This window comes from Blennius ocellaris (assembly GCF_963422515.1).
Source record: "Blennius ocellaris genome assembly, chromosome: 22".
Taxonomy (NCBI): domain Eukaryota; kingdom Metazoa; phylum Chordata; class Actinopteri; order Blenniiformes; family Blenniidae; genus Blennius; species Blennius ocellaris.
In genome coordinates, this window is record NC_137671.1 from 14,502,172 (window position 1) to 14,526,818 (window position 24,647).

Below are 24,647 nucleotides of genomic sequence, written 5' to 3' on the forward strand. Positions count from 1 at the left end.
AAGTGGCCTAAAACTGCAAACTACACCAAACTCTTCTTTTCTTTGAGTGTAGCCATTTATTTTTCCAGTAATGAAGAAAACGGTCAATACTTGAGCTGCTGTGCGGCGCCGACATTGATTGGAAAGCTTAGGCATTGAACAAAATAAGCAAAATTTCCACAGTCGGGAGCCTCTGAGGCTGAGCTGAGTTTTTATGTTGTGAGCTTCTTTGACTTCAGCCGGCGAGCCGCAGCTCTCTGAGGCCACTGAATGTGAAAGCTGTCATCCATTCATTTCACTTTGGACTCTGCGGTGGAGCTTATTACCTTTGTGATCAAGGAGTTCACAGGAAGCCGTCACTGCCTCCCACTGCATGACAGATCAACTCTGTGAAATGTAACACTATATATATATATAATATCCTTTTCTCATGAAATGACTGCTTTTCAAAATGACATGGAGGCTTGGTTGACTGAACACTAATGGAAACTGCACCTTATGATTGTATTAGCAACGTTATTGATCTGGTTTTCAAGAAGTGATGAATATTTCAGAAGTTAACGAACAAAAAGAAATGTATTTTTGACAGTGAGACCTGCTCGCGGTGGGAAATTTTGGTTCTGGTTGCAATATCCTATATTCTGCTTGATTATTTTTAGCACTGGAGGGTTTAAATGTATCCTCTATCATAGCGGTCAAAGTTATTTCACCAGCAGACTGGACCAATCACGTCAATTAATGTAATCAATTAACTCTAAACTCACACTCATGGCAATCAAAATCATAGATTTACTTGCTCTTTAGAATATCCACATTTGATAACAGGTAGTAAGTCTTTGCACTCAATGCTTATTATTATTATGGTGTATTTTGTATTGTCTGCATCATATCGTCCCATTTGTACACACATTCTCTATGGCCCGGTTTAAACAACAATGTTTTCACTTGAAAACTTGATGAAAACAAAAGTATTTCAAATTGTATTTTCATTTGAAAACCTTCGTAGCATCTTGGGTGTTCGCTAACATAACAGTAGTGCTCGGAGCCACTGAAAACATCACTTTTTGAAAACGACTCTGTTGAAATGTAACTTTATCTCTGTGTATTCTCTGTGGCAGAAATGCTGCTACTGCACATGTGCACCAGGGCCGTGGTAAATACTTGTTCTGTACACAAATAGCTGGGGAAAACCTCCAGAATACCAGTCCATGTTGTCTTGGGACTTGGTAGTTTTATTAGAATTTTTAGAATTTAGAATGTCTGTGTTCTCCTATTGTTAATGTTAATAGCAGGGTTGCCCAACCCTGGTCCTGGAGGGACCCTGTCCTGCATGTTTTAGTCTCCACCTGCTTCAGCAGACCTGAATCTAATGATGATGTCATCACCAAGTTGTGCCAAAGCCCAATAACGAGCCCCTCATTGCAATCAGGTGTGCTGCAACTGGGAGGAGCTAAACCCTGCAGGAGAGGGGCCCTCGAGGACCCGGGTCTGGTTTATGGCATATAGTTTTCTGCGCGCATGTGTGTGTGGTTTAATTATTAAAAAAATCAACAGGGCCCACGAGGGGCCTGACATGCTAAATACATTGTTTTCGGAAGCCCACCCTGCATATAAAACGGCCACATTGGCAAAGGAAGATGACTTTCTAAGAAGACCCTCCTAAACAAATAGACAAACTATTTATTACTCTTTAAATGCAGCAATCCCAGTTCTTCCCACATCGTGGGAAATGCCACACCTTCTGTTTTTATCACGAATCACAGCTTGGGTCTACCTCTGCCAGGGTGTACGGGAGCAGTGAGTGTTACTGTTTAATCTGGGATGTCACTTCTGTTTATTATGGGGAGTTAGCGAGCTCGGTGAGGGACAGTGTGCTCATGCACCGCGTCTATTATCTGTCACACAACATCTGGCACTGTGAGGCTGATGTGCATCCTCATTTCTGCTTTTTGAAACACCGTCGCCAGGAAAAATAAACAAAAAAAAATTAAAGCAGATGGGTATCTGCAGCGGCTGCATTCAATGGAGGAGAAAGAAAGAAACAAGTGCAGAGACAAACTAAATCCCAACAGTTTACTGTTTACAGTTTACGAAGCTCAGCAGAGAATACACAAACGCAACCACCATGATACATCCCTATGAGATTGCTCTCAGGCTTCAGTAAACCAAAGCGTGTTTACAACTGCAAGAAAAAATGGAGAATGTTGTGCAAAACCTAAGTTCCGGTCTTGTTTAATCTCTGGAGTGATGAGAGGCTGGGCTGCAGAGGTTGGGTGTGACCATACTTACGACGGAGGATCTTTAGCAACAACGACACACACTGAGAGAGATCTGGAGAACTGATCCTTACCGTATTCTCCGTGAAATTGTAATCCAGGGAGTATTGTAATTTGCCCAGTTTCTGGTCCTCCTTGGGCTCGGCCTCTTTCTCCGTTTCAGTCAGCCCTGTCTCCGCATCCTCCTCATCCTTCAAGGCCTGAAGGAGACACCCACCAAGAGTCAGTGTCGCCTGTTTGTCGCCGGCGCTAGCACCCAGCCAGCCGTTCCCCGCCCAGGTCCTGCCAGTGGACCTACTCCTGTAAAGGCTCCTACTTGTTTTATGGTGTAAGAAAGGAGGGAAACGGGGGAAGCAAGCACTAAAACACCATAGCAGTTAACACCAGGACATGCTCTGTGATGCACTAAAGCCCCGGGCCTGGTCCCCAGACAGTGGTTCTCTATCAATCTCTGGGTGTATCTGTCTAAAGGGAGGAAAGATCAAATGATGGCGCCAGAAATGAGAGCAATGGGCAGGCATTAGAGGGGGAAAAGGGGGGGAGGAAGGCAGAGAGAGAGAGAGAGAGACAAAGACAGAGGATAGTAAGAGAGCGAGAGAGCGAGACAGAGAGATGCTTCTGGAAAAGATCACAGTAAGACAATTCCCTTGATGTTATTTCAGGCAGATCAAGTCTCTGGCAAAAAACACATATCAACTGGGAAGTGTCTGAGGTGGCAGAGAGTGAGAAGTGAAGTTGCCCTTTCGCTAGCCTGGCACTGAGGTGAAGGTAGCAGGTGGTGGCACTGGTGGGAGTAGGGGTGGAGGGGGGGGGGGTGAAGGAGTCTGTCATCAGAACAACATGCGATTGAAGAGGCAAGGGCTAGTTCTCAAGGTCATTCATTCAGCGTCAACAGGTTGCCTTCCAAGATGTCTCTTTGGTTAAGCATGCAGAGCATTCTCTGTCATACAAAATGGTGCTCTCGTGTGATTCCCCATTCCCGAGTCTGTGTTACACGCCCTCAGACACACAGTCACATCGTCAACATAACCTTTAAGCTTTGATGTCACCCCCTCTACGCCGATGGTAGCTAGAAGCGTCATGCCAGCGGTGGGTGGGGAAGTGTTGGCAAAAGGGGTTGTAATGTACATCGGGGGGACCTGCTCCTTATCAGGTTTGTTAAGTTGCTCATGTGAAAGCAAAAGGCTGAACAACACTGATCAAGTCTTGGGGGGAAAAAAATGCCATTTTGTCTCCACCTTTTGCAAGAAAAATTCAATTGTAAGTGGTTTTTAGGTTTTAAAAACAACAAAAAGAAGTAAAGTGGAGTGGGTAAAATGATTGAGAAAGTTAAACTTCCCTCCCCTAAAAAACTGCGTTTGCTTTAATTTAGTGGGGTTAGTCCAAACTGTGCTCCAAAAATTTGTGCAATCTGCTTTTACTGCGGTTGAAAAACGTTAACTGTAATGTCAAAAGCTTGCTTTTAATCTTCAGCTTCAAAAGAACATTTCCTTGCAAAGCCTCTCAATCATTCTACGTTTCCTTGCCACCACTCGTTTGAAATGCAAATGCGAGATTCAAAAGGCACGAGACTTTAAGCTTGGCACAAAAATCAGTGTGGTTCAACCTCATCAATGCGCACCCTGTGTTTTTTCTTTCATACATATATATATGTGCATATGCAGGTCGTACGCACATATATACATTAGATATACATGTACTGTGTGCATAGTTACATATATTTGGTTCTATGGGAGTAGTAGTTGTTGTCAAGAGGCTATAAAAAAAAAAAACGTCAGAGCAGCAGGCTTAAGAAGATCCAACAGCAATTGGGAACCTACCGCCAGTGACCATCCCGAACAGTCATCAGACACAACACAGATAAGGAGGACATAGAAGGAAGAAACACAAATTAAAACAACCACACACAGGAGTTAACACACCAGAGTCTGGGCACACCAGGAGAAATGACCACGTGCCTCTGACGGGGCGGATTCACCGATCTCAGAGAGCGACCAATAGCTTTGATCGATGGTGACTCAAAAGTACAAAAATGGGGTTTAGTAAAGGAAGTAAGGTTGTTATAGATTAATGAAAAATCTAACTAAGGTGATGGATTACTTGCATTTGACGCAATTAGAATGCCCTGGCAGTCTGCAACAGAAGATCATTGACAATCCTGCAGGTACTTGATGATCAAATATTCAAACAAGGTTTGAAAACAGTCAGATCCTCTGATAGCAACGGTGTAGCAGTAAGTTAAACACCAATTTTGTGTGTGAATCCATCACAAACGGTGGGAATATAATTTCCTCCTCGAGTGCCTCCCACACCATTTAGATGCTGCAGAAAGGTGGGGTTGTTTCTAATTCCCTCCAGTTTCTTTCTCATTTGGCGATCCTGTCATTTCTCTGGGTGGATACCACTTTATTGCACAGCAAACCTTACTCACACTGTTCAACAAGTCAGCGGGTCCTCATATGACAAAAAGCAACACTCACAGGAAGGATAAGCAGGAGAAAGAGAGAGCGCCAAACACTCTCATACATCTGAAGTCATCTAAATGACTTCTATTAACTCTTGTGTAATTACAGTGAGCGCCTCTTTTAAGTCAATGGTGGAATCTCATCCTTAACACTACTGTGTGTATCTCTTTGGAAGCAGTAGATACACAATACACAGAAAATACATACAGTATAGTAGCAGCCACTGCATGGAGACATTTGTGCAATGAGACTGTTTTCGGACTGTCGGTGAAAGAGTTACTCTCAAAGTGATCAATCAAATTATCAAATTATGAAACAAATAGTCAGAAAAAAAACAATGGAACTAAACATTATTGCACATATCTACATTTTCTGTGTCAACAAATGTTAACTTCTAAAATAGAATCATTCAAACAGAAAACAGCATAAAGAAACATTTGTGTTCTTAACTTAACATGCAGCGTGAGACACTTTCAACACCAATAGTGTTTACCTCGGTTTTGGCTCCATCCATGACGTCCTTCATGTTGATGGCATTTTTGCCCTTGTCTTTGCCCTTCTTTTTGTTTTTCTTCTTGAATATCCACTTTTTGCAGATGCAGAAGCAGCAGGCTAACACCAGGATGATGGCCACAAAGGCAATCGAGACGATGGCCCATGATGGCACTGCGGGACGAACAAACGGGAAAGAGATTGTGTCAGACGTCTGCCGGGAAGAAAAAAAGCCCAGCAGAGAAGTAAACAACATTTCAGCCGGCAGCATTTGGACCAGAGTTCCTGAAAGTAGTGATTACACCGACTGGCAGGTGAGATGAAAGCAGGGAAACGAGTGCGAGAGCAGAGTCGGGACAGCAGATCGGCACCTGGGTCCATCAAGAAGTGGCAGACTCTTAACGATCGCACGGCGAGGCCTGATTGAACGGCTCCGGCCAATTCAGTGGAAGTAACAGATGTTGGCATTTTCCACTTGCCATTTAAACAAAGGATTCTGAGACGGCTGACACGTTCGCAGAAATCACCGCCAGAGTAGAAGTTACTGGGACTGGGATGTGATAATTGTGCAGGTTTTGCTTCAGAGGCACTGAAGGAGGTGCAACCATGACGATCCAATGAGGCCGAAAAAATAAACAGGTTTCAGCTCATATCATTCAATTCCTCTCAGTTTCTGTACATTAAAGAAACAGCACAGAATGATCGATGGTAATTCCAGTGCAGGTTCAAGGTTCCTTTCCATTAAAAGTTAAATTTGGGGGCGATAAACCCTCAGTAATGAAATGCCAGGTCTTTTAGTAACACAACAGAACCATTTTTGCCTCAGTTCCCACCAATCTATCCTCCAGGCTCTGACTAGAATCACGAGCTGGACTTACTTTGCTCTTAAATCTGATTGTTCGTCAAGCCAATGAATTGCATCATTTAAACACTCCGATCTGATCACGTTGGTCCCGTCTGTCCTGATCCTGTTCACGTGATCAGTCCATGTAAAGACTGATCACATGAGGCGTCAGAGCTTTATCTGCCCTCAGGTGACGATCAAAGTGGTAGTGGGAAAGTACAACTTTGACCCAGGAGACAATGACGGTCTCTATACATATTAAAAGTCTTAATAATAGCGATTAGGCTCAATAGAGTTCAGTTCAGAGTATGAGTTCACAGTATCGGATCTGATACTGGTATCGGTGCATCCCTACTTACATGTCAAGGAAACAGTACGTGGTTTTAATTCCACAAATACCGTGCTCAGTTCTAATTAAAATGCATATAAGATCAGGAAGTCGTTTGCGTATGACTGGTCTCTGTTTTGCCTGTGCCATATGCTGCTTTCTTCCCTGTTGCACCTCTTCGACTGAAGAAATTGGACAAGCGGCGGTCGACTCTGTCACCTGCACGCTGTCACGACACTCAGCTCGACAACAAAGTGACAGCCAGCTGCAAGCACGGTGACACCCCGTCTCAGCCGCAGTCATCCGGCGCCACACAAACACCGCCACGGAACAAAGAAGCGTTCTGTTTTACGTACCGAAGAAACGCCACAAAAAGTCCAGATGGACTGAAAATAATGAGAGACCTCACGGCAGCCTTCTCCTGTCAGCACTCATAATTGTTGTGCCTTGGTTTTTCACACGTTAGACACCGAACACCTGGCGGCAGAACCTTTGTTTTAATGGAGAGGAATCAAAAAAGGGACAAGCTTGTTTTAGGGACTTCATTCAACAAGTCCGTTACCGCCAAGGATCAACCCATTAGTATCAACATATCAACAATAACCAAGTGATAGAAAACACAAGTCGCATTTGAGGACTTTATCTGAGAAAGTCAAAAAAGACTCATCAAAACAGAAAAGTATATTATAGATGATCAGACTGGGTTGTTTTTGCTCACAGTGGGTCTTTTGCAGAGGTCCAAGGAAAGAGAAGGGTAAAAAAGAGTGAGAGAGAGAAGAGGAAAATCGATTCTCTGTTGACAAAATCAATAAGCACTCTCCTCCAAGGAAGAGCAGTGAGTGATGCTCTAAAATAACTTTAGGATCTACAGCTTGGCCTGGCCGCTGTGGTGATGGAGCGGACACCGGATAGGCCTCCACAACCAGAAGCATTTCCTTTTAGAAACATATGAGGGCATCAAATTCCTGCAAGATATAAATAAATCTGATGTTTTTGTCTTTTAAAATGGCGAGTTTAAAATTCCTTTTCATTGTTTCAACGTTAAATATTAAAAGTCTCGAGATAAATTAAATGTAAATTATGAATACGATTTGATTAAAAACTGCAAAGAAATGTGTAGAAAAATCTATTTGTATCAATAATATATTGAATTTCACAAGACCAAATCTTTGTAATGTTTTTAATATGCACTGATTTGCATCCATTTGATGTTTTTTTTAAATTTTAATGTTTTATCAGCTTGTTGTTTAATCATCAACGTTGTGTAAATGGAGTTTAAATCTTGACTTCACTGATCTGCACATCGATACCAAAATACCGATACTTGCTTCCAATACCACGTTTGTTGAATTAATTGTATCGAAGTATCGATAACGTCATTGTAGCTACCATTTCTAGTGATTGAACTTCTATGTCACTTTGTGATCTAACCAGTGGCGTCATTAGTGGCAGGTGAGGCTGAGCCCCACCTGATGTCATCAGAAAGAACTGCATGCGAAGTAAGCTATTCATTCTTTAACATTATCTGCAATATTTTCTTGTCCGTGAATAAAACTTCCTCTTCTATATGACATAATTACTGTGTGGGACTGCACTCCCTGGTTATTGGTCTCCTCTTGCTGTTTCAGGCTTTGTTTCCTCTGATCCACACCGATGGTGCATTAGTGTCGCTCGCCCCTCTCTCACCATGCACTGTGTATTGCAGCAATAAAGTGTAAGTGCAAATGCTCAGGCTGTGGCTCCATTCATTCAGTTCACGTGATTTTGAAGCCCGAAGCCCCACTAACAACGTCATTTAGATGCTCGTAGTTGATTGGCTGGCGGTGATTGAGACACTGCTTCACAGAACCGGCGCAAGTTGAGCAAACACCAGCTTGTTAGCAGCTAAAGCTAACAAACTGTAAAGAATCAAGATCAGTTAGGTCGATTATTTATGGGTATGAGTTTGAAACTCTTACTTTAGCAAAGGAAATATAAGTAGTTGTAAACTGGGTGAGGCGGGGAGGAAGATCTCTTAAGAATCTCAGCAATTTGTAGCTTCAGCGGCGGTCGAGTGGTTGAGTTACTGTCTTTAAAACGTCATGACATAGTTTCAATCCTGTCTTTGATGGGGTTTTTTTCAATTGATATTTTTTTTTTTTTGATCGGCTATTTCCAAGGCTCAACATTTTTACGGGATCAATGCCAATATGGCTGTTATAATGTTGTGGCCAAAAGGTCGTGCACACACTTTACTTTGGAATTCAGTAGTTTCACTCGACCTGAAATAAAATGTTGCCCCACCAAGTGTTTACATCTACTGTAGAAATGCCACTGGATTTAACGCTGATTTACTGCCGGATGATATCACTACTTAATAATAAATGCTAAAGCTCATGTGTTCATCTGAGTCTGGAGCTATGATCCTTAGAATAAGAATAATTCTTGCCTTTTTAATAGCTATAATTTGAAAGAAAATATCTTTAACCTCGTTCTCTCACTACACAAGCGTTGAGTTACAACCACAGATTATTCTTGTGGAAAAAGTACCAATATCACATCAATAGCTGGTATCACGGACGCCGATGTTTTCTCGTGTCTCATAGTGAGGATTTAATGGGTCACAGACATGTGCAAACAGTTGTAAGGAGGTCCAGCTTTAATGGAAGTGTCGGAGATGTGACAGGCCTGTATTTTAAACCCACGTGCTGCAGAGAGGAGCAAACCCCTCTCACCAAACACAAACAGCGCGTTGATTTTATTCTTCCAAAATGGAAACTCTGATTTGCAGAAATCAGAATAAAAGTACTGTAAAATGTCTCTTTTGTGATCTAAAATGCTTATGTCACTACAGTCATGCTGGCCTTTCATCAAGGCTTGAGATGTATGATGAAATGCCATTTAGACGTGTACAGTGGAAATCAATGCAGCGACCAGCCCTTATCCGAGCCATCAAGCACGCATCTCTCAGTGAAAGGCACTTCTGTGTTCCTTAATTAAAGGGACCTGAGTCCCAGAAAGCAATAAAAGCATTCCCTAATTAACTACATTGTGTGAGTGTCTTTTCTCCAGAGAGAAATAGAGCGAGAGAGTGAAAGAAAAGAGAGGGAGGGAGGGAGCATCGGCGGCACGCACACGCCACTTCAACTCCGAGCACCTATCTCTTGTTCAACTGTGTGACGCCGCGGGAAAATGGAGCTCTTCTAATGGGCGGGTCGCGCATGATGAAATCCATGTTTGCTGTTCCTCAAGGCTGAAATCACTTTTCAGCGCTGTAATCAAAATGGCACGGCGGCGGGGCGGAGCGGGGAGAAACAATGAGACGCTCCAGAATGTTGGAGACACGCGGAGTGACACATAATGCATGGAGTCCATCTCGTAACGGCTTCTCTTAACAAAAACCTTTCCTCGAGTGACTCTAAAGCCCCGCTTGCACAACGACTCTGAAGTGAATTAAGTCAGTTTGTGATTGTGAAATGCTTCGTTATTTACAAGGCAAAATTTTGGAAAACGATGTAGTTCCTGCAGGGCCACTAGTGGGTGCTGTTTGCTTTTGTAATGAAACCACACAGAAATATATACACAGAGAAAAACACACTATAAACATTAAGAACAGTTTACAGGGACATTCTAGTGGACAGACGACCAGGTTGGATTGTTATTACGGTGACTGTTAACTATAAAACTACCACGACCCAGGAGAACCTGGTCCAGGAGTCATGACACGACGAAGGATATATCGTTATTGTCTATCTACTGAGCATGTGCAGAACAACTATTTGCGATCAGTAGCAGTTGTTTCCGAAGTCTATATGGAATTAGAGCATTTCCAGAAAGCTATGTTTCCCCATTTTCCAAAAGTTCCACCTGAGAAGCCGGTTTAAAAAAAGTTGCATTTTCAGTGGCTCTGAAGGCCATTGTGGTGTGAACAGACACCCAAAACAACGAACAGGCCCCAAGTCAAGGGCACCAAGGTGAGTAATTAAAGATTTCACAGAGAGATATGAGGACGAAATGGAAATATTATGTTATAAATAAAGGCGTGTGCCAGTGTTGCTGCTTGTGGATTAGTCTGGTGAAGTCTGTGTAACTTTACCAGTGATTCAGCTAAAGGAAGTGCCAGAAAAGGTTTTTCCTCACAAGGCGAGCAGAAAAATAATATTTCCTTAACTTTCACATTAAATACTCAAGCGTGAAAGATAATCCTTCACTTTCATATTCCTTAAACATTTGTTCCTTCAGGACGGCGGTGGAAACATTAATACCATCAAAGACTTCTGAATGACAGATCTGCAGCTTATTATGCCAGCGGAGAATGAAATAACATTCGTGCTTTAGTAAGTTTTATGATGCACCACAGGTCTTCCCTAATCAGACGTGTTTTTTTTTTGAGCTGTAAAAACAATGAAAATGAGTCGTGAAGCCAAAAGTCAAGCTTCACTCTGACATTTTGAGTTCTTTTAACATACCGCAGGTGTTCTCCTGGAATGATGTGGCAAATAAAGCGGGTGTGTGAGTCATACGCATGGCATGAGGCGCCCTGCCGCAGAGAGTAACGCCATTAAAAACTCATAAGTGAGGAAATATGCAAATGTACGTCAATTTACTGTAAAATGTCGCTAGATCATACAAATGAGCAGTTCCTGGTCGTGCAGAGCGTGTTTATTCTGCTCCAGCACACGACTGTACCAGGAGGCGCATTATTGGACTTTTTGCAGAATTTGGTGATGATGGATTCATGACATTGAGAGAAACAAGATGGATGGTGGACCACCTCGGAATTTTGAGTATAATTAATCTGCATTACAACTTGAATTTAGCAGTTTTTCCTCGTGCACTCAATTCGTTAGATCACATTTAATGGCAATAATTATTTCAAAATTGACTTTTTAACTGTTTATTTGATGTAGCGAGGTCTCATATTTCATTACAACTTGACTTGATAGTTGATAGAAATTCGCATCGTCTGTTAATAGTGCTTCAATTATGCAGTTCAATGAAACTTTTTTATATTACGCCGAATGCAACAGTCATGTCAGGGCCCTTTTTGCAGAGAAAACCCAACAAATCCACATGAGCAAGCAGCAGTGCCTCATGAACAATAAACTGAGGAAAAAGTTATCAAAAGTCTTTATTTAACAGAGTGAAGTTTCATTTTGGAGGGTTTCAATGTGATTTCAAAAAGTGATGATGGATCATGGTCCAATTTACCCTCAATGGTCTATGCATCCCCACTTTAGCCAAATTATCTTACATTTACCATATTCATTGGTTGAATACTGGACTTCTTGTATTTTTCATTATATATTTCATATTAATCTGTGATTGTTAGGGTTAGGGTCTTTTTATCGTGATTTCTTTTAAAAATTGGGAAAATGTCTCTCGCCTCGAGTTTTAAGACCAGGGGAAGCATACATCCTGATAGATTGTTATACAGACTCAGAATGCCTCATTGATAAGGAAGGAAATCCTCAATGTTTGTGAAGAAAAATATTATCAGGAAAAAGTGAAATGTTTGTGGTTTGTCCGATTTCCAAACCAATGACTTCACTCCTGACGGCCTGTAGCCAATCTATTGGCTTGTTTATCTTGATTTTGTATAAATTCACTCTTTCTCCCCTGTTGTATGATGGATTTCTCCACTACTGGGTTGACCTAATTCAATGTCGATATGTTTTGTAAATATCTTTGTACATAAATGCCACTCGTGGGTTTGCACTGGGAACACACCTCAGCTCTGATTTGTACCAACCTGACAAGTGTCACAGTCCAAAATGTGACAGACTAAAATGCTCCTTCAGCACTAATTTAAACTGCAGTGATCAAACCGTGGAGAGAATGATTTCAGGGTGTAATCTTTCCCACATAATATTCACAGATTAAACTCTACAAGTAGACACTTTAGCCTCAAGTCAAAGCCCCCCCCCCCCCCCAAAAAAAAAAAAACTGAATGGAGCTTGAGGCAAACTTTCTCTGATCAACTAATCTCATTTATGAGCTGTTAACAATATCTCATAATCTTAAAAGGATTAGGAAGTACTGAAACATAAATTACTACTTGGCGAGACAAACAGTTGCGGGGCTGGAAGGCACGCTGTGGTGAAGCTGATGGTCCGACACTTTGAGAAACCCCAACAGGAAAGTAAACGGAGTCGTTTGAAATCAGAGGGTTTCTCACTCTGAGTGTGTTGAAATGCATCTGGGTTGCTTCCCCTTGCAGCCCGCACTAATCCGATGCGACAGGACCCTGTTGGTCAATTAACCTTGACGTTATATCTTGTTACGCCCGCCTCGGCGACACTCCGCACATGACCTTTCCCCGCTGTGGCTCGTTTAAGCAAACAATATGACTGCAGTGAGTGTGGACGTATCTGCGACAATGGGCTGATTTACAACGGCTGCCAGATGATGATAATGAGGACCGTGCTCGGATATCCTTCAGGGCGAGTGCCGTCTTTTCATACCGAGCAAGATTTAACCGGCGATGAGTTCTGCTTCAGTGTAATCTAGTCGACTGGCTAATTTTGCATCCTGTCCTGCAGGATGTGCAGATTTCTTCTAACTGAATTATTAAAACAGAAGTGTCGTGAGTGGCTTTAAAACAAAATAGTGTTTTCCAACATCAACCTGAATAAATCCCCTTATGCTTCTTATCTGTGGCCATTATTCAGTTTAGCAGCCGTCACTGTGTAAACTTGGAGTCCTTAACTTTGATATATTTTAAGGATAAGTCTCTCAGGTTTAGCATAACAGGAGACCCTTGACCACACCTCGGCACCCGAGGATGAGGACTGGTTAATGTGGAGAATCCCTCAAAGGGATTAAAAAAGGAGGATTTCTTTACTTAAGTGGGTGAAAATGCTAAACTCAGATCGGGGCTCGGAACCACTGAAAGAGCCGCTTTTTGAAAATGTCTTCCAAGGTGGAACTTTTCCAAATTGTTCTGGCTCCGCCTCCATGTGATCAGGTAGAAACAAGACTTTTTGGAAGCAGTTGGCCTCAGTCCAGAGGAGGTCATTCTTCTGCACATGCTCAGTAGGGGGCCAATAACAATGTTTCCTGGAGAGTGTCATGACTCCCAGTCCACATTCACCTGGGACTTTGTAGTTTAATAGTTGACAGTCACCATAATAACAATTCAACTTGGAGGTCTGTCCACTAGAATGTCCATGTTCTCCCATTGATAATGTTTACAGCATATTGTTCTCTGCTACGTGTGTGTGTGTGTGTGGTTTCATTACAAAAACAACCAACGGCACCATCACGTGTCCTGGCATGCTAATTACATCATTTTCAGAACATTTCTGCGTAAAGGCAAGACTTTTCTGGAACAAAAGACAAAAACAAAACGTTAATGGACTTAATGGCGAGCATTCACACACACAGCTCGTTAATCAGGAGGATGGATCACCCAGAGCAGTGACCCTGGCCATTACATTGGTGGTGGCTAAGACTTATATAGCGCTTGTTCACTGCTTCAGCAGACCTCAAAGTGCTTTATACTTGGCCACGTTCACCCGTTCACACACCAGTGAAGGCAGTCGCAATGCAAGGTGCTCGATCGATCCATCGGGGGCAATTCTGGGTTCAGTGTCCTTGAGCAAACACCGAACTCCAAAGTGGACCCAATGGTGTGTGAGCACTTTGCAGGGAGGCCTTCACTTCACTTCATTGGTGTGTGAGTGTGTGAATGTGACGGATCATGTAAAGCGGGTTGAGACCACTCAAGCTGTAAAGACTCCATCTACCACTTCATCAAGTGATAAACACATAAAAAGTGGTCTAAATCCTCCATAGCTTGAGGTCCTGTGCACGTTTCAGTGAAAAGAGATCACATTACTAAAAAAAATTGCCCCGTTGTTAAGTGTAAGAAAGTAAGTTTTTAGTTTGAAATGTTACGGCGTGCCTTCGGCTGCACACACAAAAAAGAAAGGTTAAAAAAAGAAAAAGATACGCCATTATTTATTTTCCTGAAATGTCAATCTCTTCTGTGTGTTATTTGGAGTAATGGCTGGTGGAGCCAGCAGTCATGGATCAAACAGCCTCTGTGTGCAGAGGTTAATTGTTATCGGGGAGTAAAGCCTTGGGTGTTTAGAAAACTTACTAAGAAATTCAATACGCTGGTTTCCTCGGAGCAGCCGCTCTGTTAAATGAAAAAGTCACAGTATGGTTTGGTGCGATTACATAGTTGAGCCTTGGCGTGTGTTTCCTGGTGTGAGTGTCGTGTTCCTGAGGAAATGGAAGGTTTGATCATTCACAAACCGATCAGAAGGCTTATTTTGGACATTTAATACTTGAATCAATTACCAAAACTCTACTAATTATTTTAGGAAAGGCTGAATAAAGCCTCACGGCTTGTCGAATATGATTTAAAGAATATAAAAAAGTCAATTTTAAGCTTCCAAATATCTGAAGTAGCAGGAAATGTTTTAACTCTTTGAAACTTTGTAGTTTTCTGCGGTGTGTTTCATAAAACAAGACGGCTAATTGAACATGGTTATTAAATCTTCAAAGAGACTGAAGGATGAGGTAAACCTTCAGTAAGATAGAAAACCTGAAGTCCAATAAACTAAGAACTGTAAACTATACGTTTTCAGGAAGTTTCTGTAGATGATACCAATCCTTCCTACGACTGAGACGTTTGAAGTTCAATGAAGTACAGTGGATTTCTTTGTTTTCTTGTCACGGTAACAGCTCCTCTGCTTTTCTCCAGTTCCTCACAGGTTTCTCTCCCAATCTGAACTCTTTCTGCTGCACTCTTTACTTTTTTCTTTAGATTCTGGTCTCCAACTTTTTATTCTTTCTCTGTCAGTCAAATTGGGTAATAAGGGAGGTTTTTCGGTGGGACAGTAGCAGTGTTCTGTTGCCATAGAGAGACATCTAGTGGTCAGAGGTGATATAGACTGTATTTTGATATACAATTTGCCTTTTTTATTTTTTTTAACTTTTTAAAAGAATAGCAGAGTCCATAGCACACAATGGAATCCTAACAAACCTTAAGTCCATGATGTTTTGTTGTTTTTCAAACAGCCACTTCTTTACTATAAGTACATGACCAGCTAAACTAAAAAAAAAAAACGTGACTTACGGTGCAGAAACTAAGGTACTTTGAATGCATTGCACGTTAGGAGAAATCTCAAAATGTTGCATAAAATCAGTAGTATAAAGACAAATGGTAGCAAGATTAAAGACATTAAAGTAATAAAAACTGAAGGCCCCTTCATGCGACCAATGTCCGCAAGTACGCGTGGTACTCGTGACGTCAAAATCGCCATGCGCCCCCGTGAGTGTCCGACCCCGTGGCGGTGGTCCTGTACCCGACTGTGAAATTGACAAACGTGAAATTGTTGTGAGTTCACTCACTTTTCCCAGCAGCTATGTCAATATCTGAGCTGAGACATTTGGATGCACATTAGGTCACATTTTATAGGCAGGAAACGGGAACATTTCAAAGAGGGGGAAAAAACTTTTTTGCCACTGCAACAAATATTCACAACAGTTGTTGGTTTTTCGAGGCTAAAGCCTTCAGTCAACAGATGGGTGGACCGAGGCAATAACCAAGGCTGAGAAATGTGAGGATTGACAGAATCTGTGCGATGTGACAGCTTCCTGTGACCACCCTCAAAGCCTGCAAGAGGCTTAAACCGGGTTCTAATCCAGGGAGAAAATCTGCTGCAGTAAACAGGCCGTGCTGAGCGTACAGCGTTCTCCTCTCCCCCTGACTTCCTCCAGACGGTATCGATATTCCACAGAGTAAACAAGTCTTTGGGGGATTCATCAGCAAGCTGGGCAGCCGCACAGAGCAAAGTCGGCTTTTGATGGAGGGGATGGGGTGAGAGAAAAACAATAACAAGTCACACCGGCGAGGAATTCTGAACTTTTTTTCTTAGCCAGAGGCAAACTCTAATTTAATTTACAAAATGTAAAGTGGTACAAACAAAGTGACCAGTCTGCAACTGCTATTTGTATTGGTGAGAGACATTTTGATGGAGGCATAATGAAATAGTTGACAATGTTAATCATTTCCTTTCCATAAATGTCACATTCAAGCCCTCGCGGAGCCATTTGAATTTAAATGCTTGCAGATATTTTGGTCAGTGTGGGGCCTGCAACAATAGAGGGAGTTTTCATGCTGAATATATAACATTAAACCTCTATAAATGGGGGGAATGTGGCTTCTGGTGTCATTGGAGAAAGAATTGGAGCCATTCTCTGTTTCTTCCACACCAGCCTGTGGCTCCAAGCATATTTACATTTACAGTGTTTTTCCAGGCAGTGCTTTATCCAACAAGACACAATGACAACTGTGTTGTTAATTCTGCTGGATTCTCCAGGGAAAACAGACTGTGGGGCTGGAAGGTGGAAGGTTTGGTGAGAAAAGGACCAGCAGGAGTGGAACTAATCCTGAATGTGGATGTAGAACAGAAAACATAAACCAGATGAGGAAATAATAAATGCTGCTTATTGGGCTATTGTTGTTGATTGTTGTGTTTTCTGCAGAAGCAATTATTTCCTCTAAAGGTGATCCGACGAGACAAATTCTATCTGAAGCCTGACATACATCAACAAAAAAGCTAAACAATGAAATATAAATTCTTATTCTGTCCAAGGTCGTAATGAGCTCTGGAGTCTGTCTGTTCCAGCAACATGAAATCCAACAAAGGTTTTGGTTTGCGATGGGTTAATCTGTATTGTTGGTTCTCACGTGTTTCGTCTTCGAGACTCGCCGTATTCCTCCTAATGACTACTTATCAAATTCAATGAATTAAAATGGTTTGAACCAGAGAAAGTCGAAAACAACACAGACAAATAAAAATGGGGCCGTCGAGAATAAAATGTTCCCTTTTGTGCTAAATCACCTTAGTTAAAACCAAAATGTTAACTTCTTCAAGTGACTGGAGGATGTTGTCGTGCACAAATATCATGTGAATTTGTTCCCTGCTGAGATTAGTGTCAAAATTTCAAATGTTCAACTGTTGCTTCTCTTCTCATGACTTCCACCTTCCATGTGCTGATACCAGAAAATGAAAAAGTGTTCAAGCTTTAGGAGGACACGATAGGAGTTCGAGGATTTTGTCAGTCATTTTCACATTTGGATTGGCATCACGCGCTCCCGAGCTGCAGCCGCTGTGCTGGCATGTTTGTACCTGCCCTGAAAGATGTGGCGGGGGCAGATTTGCGCTACGAATGACACCAGCAAGTCACAGAAACTCAAAGAAATCTCCAAAAATAAGGGAGGAAGCAGAGAGGGAATAACTTGTATCAAATAGACCGAATATGTATAAATAAATACACATTGTGCATCATTATTTCTGCAGTGGAATATTAGAAGTACTCAAAGTGTGGTTATTTTTTTCTTTGTTTGATGCATTCAATCTCACAATTTGGAAAGAACAATGCATCATTGGCTAAACTCTTTAAAATCTTGACATTCTTTCAGTGACACGTCCTGTATGTCCTGGACTATAATGCACTTTTAAATTAAATTCTTGTCTGCTCAAGTGATACCGTCTGTGACCACTAGATGTCTCTAAGACAACAGAACGCTGCTACAGTACTACAGAAAAAACTTACATTTCTACTGTATTCAATCAACCAGAAAGTGACACAGCACAATTAAAAGTATCTCATGAGTTATACAACTTTGTGTTTTTTTTTCTTCTTCTTTACTGTGCATTTTCTTGCAGATGAGATACGAGCAGGCGAGCTCCAGCTTGTCCAGTCTGATGAATCTCGTCTGTTCTCATGAGAACCATTGAAGATTTAAACACCACCAAATTATTTGCAGGACAGAAATTAAATACAATATGACTCATTACTGCCACCCAATGCACAAAGATTATATTACTCAAGTATAGCGACTGTTATATTAATTCCTGGTACGGCCCCCTTGCCTCTGTACTGCAGTATTATTTCACTAATACTGTATATTCCAGATTTTTGCAAAAACACTATGAGTTATATTTATTTTCCAGATTTAAAGTCCGAAATCTGAGCGTATCCACTAAAAAGATATTTTCTTGAAATGTGTTAATTGCCATAAATCAATTTTCTCCTCATTCCTTCAGCTGTAAAATCAACTGTGGGGGAAGAGAGAGACACTCACATGGGATTTTGTTTAGCTCGTTCATAAACTTGTTCTTCAGTTTGGAAAAGGCTTCGTCCTTCTCACCCGTGCCGGGGCCGGCCATGTTGGTGGTGTTGGAGCCGGCGGTGGAGGAGGAGGCGACGGTGGGCGCGGGCGCCGCCGCCGCCAGGGCTTCCCTTCGACTCTCATTCATGGTGGCGATGCCGGGCAGCCAGGCAGACGCTGAGGCAGAGAAAGAGGAAACAGGCTGGGTTAGAGGTTTCATGTTCACGTGGAAACGTTTTGAAAATGAGACGAGATTAACAGTAACACTGGGCGAACGCGGACGTTCTAGTGGACAGACAAGTTGGATTGTTATTAACGGTGACTATCGGAGCATTTTAGAAAGGTTCCACCTTGGAAGCAGTTTTCTAAAGTCGTGTTCTCAGTGGCTCTGATGGTTGTTGTCGTGGAAACAGACACAAAACCACAGTGGAAGTTTTCCATTTACACCTCAAAGCGTTGCGTAAACGGGCCATAAATAAAACAAAAACATGGTTTCAATGCACTTTCAATGCAAATTCCAAATATCACAGTATTACATTTGAAGGAAAAAAGCTATTAATTGCAATTAATTCATAAAGAATGTGTGATTAAATAAATCAAATTGAACTGATTGAGATTTCCTAGTTTAATACATGGTGGCCGCAAGGTAGAATTCAGAAGTACAAGAATCTAGGAAAAATTAAAAAAAAAGAAGACAACAAAGCGGTTTGCAATATTCAACATTATTGCTTTTCGCACATTTAGAGAATTCACCCTTTCACAACTTTCTTTGATGTGAGACAAAAACAACAAGCTCAAGGAGGAAACAAATGGTGCCACATGTTACTTTACAAGTTATTTCCAACAGCTTCAGCGAATGTTAATGCTAATGGTGGGTCAATTAGCAGCAAAAAGAGTAAAGAAGGAGACAGAAGCTTTCCAGCTCTGCTTGAAACGAAGACAGTTTTACTTTCATTTCATAGTAATCAGTTACTAGCATGCTATTTTAGTGTAGGTCCAAACACAGCGTACATAATGTTGCTAAGCAAAGAAGATTAAAAGTGTATTTATATCAGTGAGAGCACTCTGCACACACACACACACACACACACACACACACACACACACACACACACACACACACACACACACACACACACACACACACACACACACACACACACACACACACACACACACACACACACACACACACACACCAGGTGTGTTTACTCTGAGCACATCTCGTGTGTTAAGGAAAACAATGTATCGCATATGTTGACCATTCATCTGTGTGCGTGTGTGTGTGTGTGTGTGTGTGTGTGTGTGTGTGTGTGTGTGTGCTTTGTGGAGAACTCATCCCTGAGCATGTTAGTCAATACCTGCAGGAGTTCGGCTCCATGTAATGTTGCCATGTTTTCCCACTGCATTTACAGAATATCAGGACTTCATTTTTCAACATGAACAACTTTAACACATACAATTAAACGAACAAGACTCAATTTCTCCGAGTAGTACAACTCTGTCATGACACCTCACACACACACACGGGAACTATTTATTGCCTCTCGCTGTGCAGGTTGTAATTTGACTCTGTCACCATAGCAATCTGAGAGGATAATGGCACTCTACAGTACACCAGGACACGGCCAGGATTGACACTCAAATTGTCTTCAGAGCAGATCATTAAAGCCATATTTTCACATTGGTATTGTTGCTGTGTATGAAAAGTGCAACAGAGATAGTTTTCCACCAGCGACCTAACCCTCTGAACGGCCTCCAATAAAACACCTTTCCAAACCTCAAAGAGCCGAGAAAGTAACGCTCAAGCTATTCATCTTAATACGATATTTAAACAACATGAAGGGAATCAGGCGTCAGAGAGCCAGACTCCAATTTAGGGTTTGACAAATGTGTAAAATTACGTTTGCCAAGGCTGCGAGGCAATTTGGACTGCATTACATCTGAGGTGCAAAGTGTCTTTTTCCATATTTAAGCTTTTTCTGACAAAGTTAACTTTTTTTTTTTTATTATCCATTTGAGCTTTGTGAGGATTTATATGGAGCGAACAAGTTGAAACCTTTTCATTCCCTTGAGTTTGTTTACAGAAAATTGATTTTCTACATCATAGAAACATCACATCACTCTTTGACTCAAGAGGCGTGACGGTCGGTCGGTCAGTGGGTCAGTCAGTTGAGCGGTTGCTTGCTTCGGTGGATGTGTTGGTCGATCGGTTAATGGGTTGCTTGGTGGGTGAGTCTAGGGGCAGTTGGTGGGTCGCTCGGTGGGTCAGTTAGTCGATGGGTTGGTCAATCGGTGGATTGGTCAGTTGGCTGATCGACCAGTTGTTCGGTGGGTCGCTTGATAGGTGAGTGGGTCAGTAAGTGAGTTGGTGGATCATTATTCTAGGTTTATAATAACCTTATTATAGGTTGGGTTGGTCGGTTGTAAGTTGCTTGGTTGGTGAGTGGGAGGGAGGGGGGAGTCGGTTGGTGGGTTGGTGGGTTGTTCGGTTGGTGAGTGGGAGGGAGGGGGGAGTCGGTTGGTGGGTTGGTGGGTTGGTGAGTGGGAGGGGGGAGTCGGTTGGTGGGTTGGTGGGTTGGTGAGTGGGAGGGGGGAGTCGGTTGGAGGGTTGGTGAGTGGGTCAGTCTGTGGGTTGATGGATCATTCTTATTATAAATTGGATTGGTTGCTAGATTGGTGAGTAGGAAGGGGTGTTGGTTGATTGATTGGTTGTGTTGGTTGGTTGGTCAGTCAGCTGTCGGTCTGTGGGTTGTTAGTTGGTTAGTGGGCAAGTGTGTGGGTTGGTTGACTGAAGTGCTGCGAAACCACTTAATTCTCAACAGAAAGAGCAATTGTAGCTTCTGTAATGTGGACAAATGATGAAATGGAAGTGATGAAATTTGAGGCATGACTCCATGGACAGACGTCAGATGACGTGTCATGACGTCACATCATGTGTGACGGTACTTCCCTGTGCTGCGAGACAGAAATATGAGAAATAATATGATTATTCCATTCTGGATCCAAACAGCAGCTGGAGGGAAAGGAAGAATAATCCCTGAGCACATGTAGCAAAGCCTCACTCCTGACCAGCCTCAGCACAAGATTAGCCAAACAATCGCTCCCACCAGCTGGAAGAGCTCGCTCTCAGAAGCTGAACTCACTGCCCGTGTCCTTTCCTTCGTACACATCAATATGAGTTTGCAAAAGTTGGTTGATTTACTGTGTGATTACTGACTGAGGAAATGAGTTTCGATCAGTCGTTCATTTGTCCATGAGCCTAAGTGTCCTTTGGCAAGACACCGAACCCCCAAGTTGGTCGTAATGGTGTGCGAATGCCTGACCAATCATGTGAATCACATTGAGAGTGATGAAGCAGTGAAAATCGCTGTTTTTAGCCTGGTGAGACTAAAAACCAAATGTGATTGTTTCCTTGCAATCAAAGCATTTCAAACACTTTTTGATCCAAATATATCAAGAGTAAGAGGCCTTCCACACTTACTGAATAGGTCCAAGGTGTATGAAGGAAAATGTGAACAATAAAAAGACTTGAGAAAGAACAAAGAGAATGGGGAAGCTAGGTCCATAGCTCACCCACCGTTAGCCAACTAAATCCTTCCATCTGCGATTTAATTCTAGCTAAACTATTCCCAACTGACTGGGATTAAACCCATCACAGGACAAACACATTCATATTCATTTTTAAGTTCAGAAAATAATCCTGGCTTCATGTTTTTTGGTAGAAAACTCACACACATACAGGTCACACATGCAAGCTCCACACAGAAAGATCCCCGAGCCTGGATTCAAACTGGGGACTTTCCCCCTGTGAGGCAAGAATGCTAAAAACTATGAGACCGTATCTGACACCAGCAATTTATAGCTGGTGGAGAATTAAGTGATGATTCATGTTTATGGGTAATTATTCAGCATATATCAGGAGATAAATATAATAAATACTGCACTGGACATGAGATATGAAGTGGGGAAATGAAGTATTATCCTGTGTGATTGACATGAAACCAGGTCGAGTGTGTGTGTGTGTGTGTGTGTGTGTGTGTGTGTGTGTGTGTGTGTGTGTGTGAGTGAAAGAGAGAGAGAGAGTGTCTACTGGCCGCTTTCAATGCTCTGGAGCAATAAAATGAGCAGAAAGTCACCTGCTGGCTACTGCAGTGATACTTATCGCAGTAAAAACAAACTTACGATCACCAATGTGGAGTTGTTCTCTCAGACTTCACTTTCTGTGGGTGAAGCGAAGGAGATTTTTATTAGATTTTTTTTTCGGGCACGTACCAACTGGGTATATGATTTTTCTTCCTATTTTGAGATAAACGAGTTAGTAAATGTGCCGGTTTGTCCGATAAAGTGTTAAAGAAGCAATTCAGGTTATTTGAAGTGGTGCTTTTGCTCGCCTGTGTCCTTCCTGCAGTTTGTAAAGCTGCTGCAGATTCAGTCAAGCACAACCAAAGTGAACTCTACCTTCAAATATATATATATATTTATTTATTTATTTATTTATTTATATATTCATTGCCTGCGCTCTGGCTTCACACCAGACAGCCCTGTCCTGTCAGAGTGCTCACTTTGCTCTCTTCCCTTCTCAAAGCCACCACACTCCGCTGACAAAAACAGTAATTTCACCTGGCAGCGCACGAGTGCGAGGTTCACTGGCCCCCCGCCGCCTTCGTGTATCCCAAGAAACTTTAGTGTCACATCACCAAAGTGTGTTGTGATATCCCAGCACCGAACGCACACACAGTAGAACACAAACAGAGGAAGGTCGGTGGCAGCTCCTCTGTGCAACAAGTCAATAGAGTGAGGCAGCTTTACAGAGAGCCACGGAATCAACAGTAATGGAACTAAAATTTAAGGGGGAATTGATTGTTTCTTTAAATAGCTTTTCTCAAAAAAATCTTTGAATGAGGTTTGAGGTTTTTGAACAAAAATGTTTTTATGAGCTAATGAAAACTGTGGCCACACGCTAATTAGGGCTGCACAATATATTGCCAATGTATTGATATCGCTATATCAACATACATTTGGCATTCAAACTCACGACCTTCTTGTTGTGAGGCGAGAGTGCTACGGATATTAACATTCCACAATTTTCCAACATCATATCATCATCTGCTGCATTATTTACCCAACTGTATCCAAACCAAATCTTTTCAAACACACAGGCTTGCATGATTGCCAGCTGCTGCTCTCCAACAGACTGAAAGCATGATATCAATGCGTCCTCCAGCTGTGACTTTATCACTTAGAAAACACCTCTTTAACAACATATTAATGTCGCTCATCCACAGATATTTTCCAGAGATGTCATGGGGATAAAACAAAACGGCAAGAAATATAACCTCAAACCCAAGAACGGGAAGCAAAAAAGGCTCAATGTAAAGATTGAAAAATGCACTTTGACAAAAACCAGCTCACTCTGGCCTTCTCAACCTTCGAGTTGCATGAAAACACCCACACACGTCCACGCTCATCCTCAGTGGTCTCCCCTTTGAAACGCTGCAAGGATAGTGTGGGGGCCGATCCATTGAGAGGCCCGCTTGGCAATGACGGGGATACTTCAACACAGGTGAGGACTTTCAGGGAGCACAATGGTGCTCTGCAGAGAGCATGTGGGAGGCTTCTTCTATTGAGAAAGAATCGGCCATGACGTCCCGAGGGCGGGAGCCCGATGACAGAGAGGCGGCAGGAACGCAAACACGACGTCTCAACACACTTCTGCAGCGAGTTTCCACAAAGACAATAATTACACTAATGAATTCAGCAGAGTCGGTACAATTTTCTATGTAAATGACACCATTTAAGCGAATCAGCGACCTTTCAGAGCTGCGGAACGAGGCGCGCATCCCGATGAGGCTGTGCATCACCATCACGAGCTCTTAGGTGGAAAACATCAAATGAAAAGACAGCGCAATGCGAGCAGTGGTGTGTGTAGGACCACCTAGTGTGTGTGTGTTATGCCTCTCACGTCACACACAGGAAAATAACTTTCATTCAGTGCCTGTTTGAGCCTTAATGACTACCCGGCCATTCAAGCGTAAGACGGAGACGTCCGTGTTGCCTTGATTGTGTGCGGGCCGTCCACTTCACACTCGGTGTCATTCAAAGAGGATCTGGGTTTATTTATCTTAATGGAAAAAGCCTGCCAGTATCG

The 24,647-nt window shown here is 42.3% G+C and overlaps 1 protein-coding gene across 1 annotated transcript in view; it reads right to left on the minus strand.

The window, feature by feature from the left end:
- Window positions 1-18,644, minus strand: part of syt1a (synaptotagmin Ia) — a gene marked incomplete at both ends in the record, with an annotated part of 44,010 nt that extends 25,366 nt beyond the window's left edge. The window contains 3 exons of the mRNA XM_080517958.1: window positions 2,330-2,455; window positions 5,214-5,386; window positions 18,470-18,644. Coding sequence (XP_080374084.1) covers window positions 2,330-2,455; window positions 5,214-5,386; window positions 18,470-18,644 — 474 coding nt within the window. The remainder of the gene's footprint in view (window positions 1-2,329; window positions 2,456-5,213; window positions 5,387-18,469) is intronic.
- Between the last annotated feature and the right edge of the window lie 6,003 nt (window positions 18,645-24,647).